This window comes from Arachis stenosperma, chromosome 9 (genome assembly GCF_014773155.1).
Source record: "Arachis stenosperma cultivar V10309 chromosome 9, arast.V10309.gnm1.PFL2, whole genome shotgun sequence".
Taxonomy (NCBI): Eukaryota; Viridiplantae; Streptophyta; class Magnoliopsida; order Fabales; family Fabaceae; genus Arachis; species Arachis stenosperma.
In genome coordinates this window covers 715,188-722,613 of record NC_080385.1, presented here as the reverse complement: position 1 = coordinate 722,613, position 7,426 = coordinate 715,188, and the positions used below count along the sequence as shown (strand labels likewise).

At 24.6% G+C, this 7,426-nt stretch overlaps 1 protein-coding gene across 1 annotated transcript; it reads left to right on the top strand.

Annotated features, from left to right (window-relative positions):
* Positions 1-1,735: 1,735 nt before the first annotated feature.
* LOC130947442 (cinnamoyl-CoA reductase 2-like) lies at positions 1,736-7,426 on the top strand. Its single transcript, XM_057876140.1, has 5 exons — positions 1,736-2,016; positions 2,411-2,565; positions 3,588-3,773; positions 4,642-4,994; positions 6,961-7,426. Exons 1-5 carry the CDS (start codon positions 1,863-1,865, stop codon positions 7,121-7,123), a joined length of 1,011 nt encoding a protein of 336 aa, XP_057732123.1. The 5' UTR covers positions 1,736-1,862; the 3' UTR covers positions 7,124-7,426.

Here is a 7,426-nt window from a genome sequence, read left to right as displayed (position 1 = left end):
TTTTAAAATTGTGTCAATTTTGTCCCGCCGTCAATTCTGTTAACAGATTCTTAATGGCAGGACAACATTGAGTTAATTTTGAAACGTTAGGGATTTAAATAGGACGATTGAAACGTTAGGAACAACTTTAAAACTTACTTCAAACATTGGGGACAAAAACGATATTTTACTAAAAAAAATAAAAATGAGTAACATGATCTCTAGCTAGTTGATAAAGGATACATTAGAATTTATCTAAATTTTTTTACCTTTCACCATTTTTTTAGATGTAAGTATGTAACCTTAACTATGTCTTATAGTCAAACCCTTTTTTATTATAGAAATAATCATGACTTACCGTAGATTCTTCTGTGGTCTATGGAAATAATCCGTAGTAATTAATAATCATTACTATTTTTGGAAACAATCTTACTAGTTGAATCAATTTAATATTTTTATTTTATTTTTGATCTTACTATTTATCACAACGCGTAGGTTGACTCATATCACAAAAGTGGATTCATAAGACTCTGAATTTGAAATACAAATACTTTAATTTTAAATCACGAGATTCATATATTCTTCTCTCTACAAACACGGTAGGGCGGCCCCCGCCATATTGAATAATTAATCAATTATTGTTAATTATTAAAACAAAAAATTATTTATTTAACAGTAATTAAACTTAATCTGATCATTTAGAGTTTAGCCGCCACTCTGCGTTGTCAATAAGTCTTTTTTCCTTGAATAAACAGCAACAAAAATAAAATATAAAACATTTTTTTTATTTTTAATAGATTTTTATGATTTAAAAGTCTTTGAGATGAATTTCTATTAATTTGTATTATAATAATGTTTTTTATACTTACTTTGTTATAATAAATTCATCTAAAGATTTATTTTTTCAATATTGTATATTAAAAATTTTAGTGAAAACTACAAATAAAGCAATTTATTTGAAAAGAATAATAATTCTCAGAATTTTTAGAATAATAAAAATAAAAAAATACTATTCATATATTAAACACTTTTGGTACTTGTATAAAAAAATAATTATTACTAATTAATTGTGTAATTAAATTAACTTTTAATTAATAAAACAAAGAAAACCTATGATTAATTATAAAAAAATATTGATATCAAAAAACAGTATTTACTACAAAATATGTAGACATAGAAGAATTGGAAGAAGAAAAAAATATATTAAAGAAGAAAACATTTGAGCTAAAATTTGTTGGATAGATAAGTATTTTGAGTATTTAGTCTAAAATATAAATTAAAAAAATGATAAATAGGTTTTTGGTTTTTTAATTGCAGATATTTAACTTTTTTAGAATTTAAAAATACATTTAAGTTCTTAATCTTTTTAAAATTTAGATATATTGATTTTTTATATTCACTTGAATCTCTTAGACTCAATAAAAAAATTAAACATGACTTTCGTTGTACTAACTTAGTTGATTCAGATGCACACGTGAGAATTTTTAAAATTTGACAAATTAAACTTAAAAATTAACATGTCCAAATTTTAAAGAGATTATAAACTTAAATATATTTTTAAATTTTTAAAAACTTAAATATCCAAGAACCGAAAAGTCAGGATCGATTTATCCTTTTCTCAAATATAAAATATATATAGGTATTGATACTATTGATAATATAATATATATGTATTGAAAGACGTATTAGTAGGTAAGTGAATAAGGGAGCATCAAGCATGTTCCTTGTAATTATAAAAAGGCATGGATTGGTTACCATATCATATCCCTTGCATAACACTCTCTACTCTCAACCAAACATTTTACTTCTTCTTCTTCTTCTTCTTTCTTAATAAGCTATACATTCAAATCTCATCTTCATATTAATATTATTATTATTAGAAGATGCCTGCCATTGCCATTGCCGCTGTCGACGCCGCCTCACCGGTTTCCGGCCAAACGGTGTGTGTCACCGGAGCCGGCGGGTTCATAGCCTCTTGGCTTGTTAAGCTTCTCTTGGAGAAAGGCTACACTGTCAAAGGAACACTCAGGAACCCAGGCATGCATGCATAACAATAATCTTCATTCGTTATAATTAGGTGGAAACTCAGGTGCAATCGACTTCATCGTAAAGTTGATACCTCAGAGATGTTAGATGAAAATTTAGTCAAATCAGTCAAATCATCTAATGGCTCTCAGATATCAACTTCACGTGAAGTCCACTCCACCTGAGTTTTCACCTTATAATTAATTAATAATCATTATATATGTGTATGGTCTAGAGTTTTCATATTTTCATTACTTATAGAAGATTTATTAACTTTTGATAAAATTAATGTATTTATAAAAGGAGTGCTACATTATTATTACTATATTGTTATTCAATAATAATAACATGTTATTGCATATGAATGAAAACTTAATTAAGTAGTAATAATATATGATTTGTTTAGATGATCCAAAGAATGAGCATCTGAGAGAGTTGGAAGGAGCAAAGGAAAGGTTAACTCTGCACAAAGTTGATCTGCTTGATTTTGAATCTGTTAAGTCTGTTTTTCATGGCTGCCATGGAATCTTCCACACAGCTTCTCCAGTCACTGACAACCCTGTAAGCTTTCTTTAATTTCTTACAACCTTCAACTAAAATTTCCAAAATCAATCTCACTTTCATCACCAATTATTTTGTTAGCATTATTAACCTAATTATCCTGGCCTAATCTCTTGTTAATATTTTTTTGTTAAAGGAATGTCTTTGTTAGAACCCATTAGAATTTATCATGATATTTAAAAATATGAAATAAAATATATTGTTAAATTTTTAGATTAAAAAAATTAAATTAATAATTAAAAAATAATAAATTCTTATAATTCTTAATATTTTTTTATTAAATATATAATTATTCATAAATTTTTTATTTTTTAATTATTTAAAAATTTAAACCGAAAGATATAGCTAACTATCGAGTTTAAAGTTTAAAATTTATATAAACATAATTAAAAATTAAAATAACAATTAAATAATAATATTTATTTTTAGGTGAAAACTCAAATATACGCAGTTACAATTAATTTTATGTAAAGTTAATAATTAAAAATTATTAAATAATAATTTAAATAAATATATTAAATTATTTAATAATTTTTAATTATCAAATTCGCATGACATTAACTATACTCCTGAGTTTCTAGATTTGAAAAGAATATTTTTTAATTAAAAAAATACAATTAATTAATTGGTGGGAAAAGTGCATGCATGATGAATAATTTGGATGCTACTTAACACAATTCCCTTTGTTTTCTTCTTCTCTTTTATCATGCAATTGCCACGTCCCACGTTCTTTCTTATATTTAATAAACCACATTTTCATAAATTATTAACACCATTACTTTAATTATAACAATGTTTATACCTATGGTCCATTATTTTATATGTATGTGCTTATCTGAAACTTATCCTTTCATTATTATAAAATTGAACTTGACCCGAATCATCATACTTTAAGTAAAAAAGTATAATTTATTCTTAAAAAAAAAATCATCTCATATATATATATTTGAGGTAATTATATGTGAATAAGAAGATATATGAAAGGAATAATAATTATATTCCACAATATATAAATAATACAGGAAGAGATGGTGGAACCAGCAGTGAATGGAACAAGGAATGTGATAATGGCAGCTGCAGAAGCAAAAGTGAGGCGCGTGATTTTCACTTCCTCCATTGGAACAGTCTATATGGACCCCAAAACCAGCAGGGATCAAATTGTTGATGAATCATCTTGGAGTGATTTGGAGTATTGCAAGAACACTAAGGTTTAATTCATTTTCTTTTATTATTTTATTTTAATTACTAATTAGTAATTACTATATATATACTACTTATCACTACCTCTATTATCTAATATTATTCGATTGTTTTATTAATAATTAAAACATTCAAAATAAAATAAACAATAATTAAGAATATGAAATAATATAATTTTAAACTAATTTTTTATTATTATTTTTTAAACATTTTTTTATTCTCTAATTCTCGATAAAATAATCAATGGTATAGTGGTTAGCTCACTAGTCTATTTAATTAAATAAGTATTAAGAATTTGAATTCCATCTTAAATGAAACTCCGATACTCGACAGATTGACATCACATAGGGCTTGTTTGGATGAGTTTTTAAAAAAAGGTCTTTTTTCGAGTTATCTTTTTTTAAAAGATCTTATATAAAAGTAAAAGTGATTTTATGTTTGGATATCTCATGTAAAAAGATCTTTTTATCTATCAATTATGTTTGGTTATAACAATATAAAAGTATTTTTTTATTTATTTATTACATGAAAAATATTTTTTTAAAGAAAAAATATCTTTTAAAAAAAATGTAAATCACAGCTTATCAAAAAAATGTTTTTTTTTTATTTTTTTAGTGCTTTTACTTTTACTACTAGAAATTTACCAAACACACTAAAAAATAAAAAAGATCTTTATTTTTTTATCAAGATAATGACGACCAAACAAGCATACAGTGTGATTGAAATAATGAAATTATTATTAATAACAATTATTGATGAGAATGTAATTAATAAATGAAATTGCACATTCAAAAAGACAATTGAGTAATTGACACATACTTTTTATTATCAATGATTCTTAATAACTAATGAAATAATTAATAATAATTATTGTAGAACTGGTATTGCTATGGGAAGACAGTGGCTGAACAAACAGCATGGGAAATATCAAAAGAGAAAGGAGTTGACCTAATTGTGGTGAACCCAGTTTTGGTGCTAGGTCCATTGCTACAATCAACCATAAATGCAAGCACAATTCACATCCTAAAATACCTAACAGGATCAGCAAAAACATTTGTCAATGCTGCTCAAGCTTATGTCCATGTTAAGGATGTTGCAATGGCACACCTTCTTGTTTATGAGACACCTTCTGCCAATGGTAGATATATTTGTGCTGAGAGTTCCTTACACCGTGGAGAAGTTGTTGCAATTTTAGCCAAGTATTTTCCTGAGTACCCTATTCCTACCAAGTAAGTCTAATCCTCATCATCATAATTTTTTTTGTTTTTTATTATGATTAATTATGCACAAATCCTAATTAGGTAGTAGTAGTTGATAATTTAATTTTCCCTGAAAATAAATATTGTTTGAGATTTTGTTTGACATATGCACTTTGTTTCCCATTTTTAAGGGACATCATGACCAAATTAGGTGTGAGTTTCTTCCTACTTTTAATTATAGAAATATTTGATAACAAAAGAAATAAAAAATAATTAAAATTTATCTTATTTAATATTTATTTATTATTATTAAAATTAATAAATATTAAATAAAATAAATTTAGACTTTTGTTTCTCTAAAATTAAAAAATTTCTAGTAATGTACATTTCAAGAAAATAGATGGAGAATTTATCGAGGGAAAATCCGTCGGTAACTAGTAAAAATTTGTCGATAATTTTTCGAAGGAAAAAAAAATCGTCAGTAAATAATTTTCGACGAGACTTTTATAGAAGGACAAAATTCGTCGGTAACAAAAAATTCATCTGTAATAAAGACTAAATCTATCTGTATTCATCCATTTTTTAGTTATATGTAAATTAAAGTACAACTATTAACAAGGAATCTATGTCATTATTCATCGGCTTTATTATTAAAGTCATTACTAGTTACTACTAATATTTTGAATGTAAAATCTTTTTATTTTAAAAAATATTTTTTTAAATAATTAGTACGATTTAATTTAATTTATTATTACCTCTCTTAATATTTATATTATTTTTAAAATGGAAGAGAGAGTGCTTTGTAAATGTTAAAGCTGAATTAGTTGTAGAAATAATATTAGAGCGCAGTTTTGTTTGAATGTTTCCTAATTAGAGGTAATTTGGTGGTTAAGGATTTTGAGGATTTAATTCACACACTGTAAATATAGAAATGGCTTTCTCAAGTTGTAGGTGTAACAACTTTGACTTTACATTGTGAAGAGTCAAGTCAAATTGAAATCCAAAGATATATGAACCATACATGGAGCTTACTTGTCTTTACCAAATCTAATGTCCTTGTCACTTGCTTGTTACATTTTGACATTGATGCCATTGACCTACCATTTTTATTTTATTTTATTTTATTATTTAAAAAAAAAAAGAGAAAAGAAAAAAAAGAAGTTAACCTACCTTTTTTCATTAATAAATAAGCCTATATATACCTAATCATCTATAATAGTTTTTTTTATAGATAAATTATATAGTTAGTCTCTGTATTTTTAGTAAAATTGCAAATTGGTCTTTATACTTTAAAAATTTATAATTAAGTCTCTAAAGAGAATTAAAATTTATAATTTAATCTCCGCTAGTAAAAAAGTGTTGATTTAATAGAATATTCTCAAAATATATTAAAAATATTCTGTTAAAATAGAAAATATACTGAGAATATTATGTTAAATCAAACACTTTTTGAACGACGGAGACTAAATTACAAATTTTAATTATCTTTAAGAACTTAATTACAAACTTTTAAAGTGTAAGGACTAATTTATAATTTCGCTGAAAGTGTATGGACTAACTGTATAATTTAATTTTTTTTATATTTATCATTCCTTGAGTAAAACATGGTTTTAAGTTACTTGCATTGAATTTCTTATTAATGATTATTTATTTATTTATTATCATGTATTGATAGATAAGGATACAAATCTTCTGAATTTTTTTATATTGTTTTTTTTCTCAATTATTGCATCTCTCATTCTTGCTTGTTCTAAAAGATTTTTATTTAAAAAAAATCATAGAATATTGGGATAAAATGGGAGATAATTTCAATCTCAAAGACAATTTTAAAATTACAAAAGCAACCACGGGACTTAATTAATATTTATAATAAAGTATTGTGTAGTTACATGCTTATCCTACTTTAAAAATAATTAATAAAATAAATTTTATATAGTTGATAGTGTAATTTGGTGGAATAAAAAAATTAAGAAAATAGTTTTATGTATATTTGCAGATGTTCAGATGAGAAGAACCCAAGAGTAAAACCCTACATATTTTCAAATCAAAGGCTCAAAGATTTGGGAATGAAATTCACCCCAGTGAACTTGTGTCTCTATGAAACTGTCAAGAATCTTCAGGACAATGGCCACCTTCCTCTTCCTCCAAATCACTTTTAATTAAGGTCTATATATATATATGATCCATGTCAAATATAATCAAGTATATTATATAGCTTTAAGCTATAATTATATCTAATTTCATGTAAGATTATATAATTAAGCTAAGCTAAATAATAGTTCATAATGTTACTTAATTTGAGTCTATATATATATAGACCCATGTATTTTTTTTTCTATTGTTATTCTTTACCATTAAGATATGTATGTCATTATTTCTCATTTTTATTATTTTAATTTCTTGCAAAGTAAAAGTATTATTGATTAATATAATCCCTATATTATTATAATATTGTTGATAAA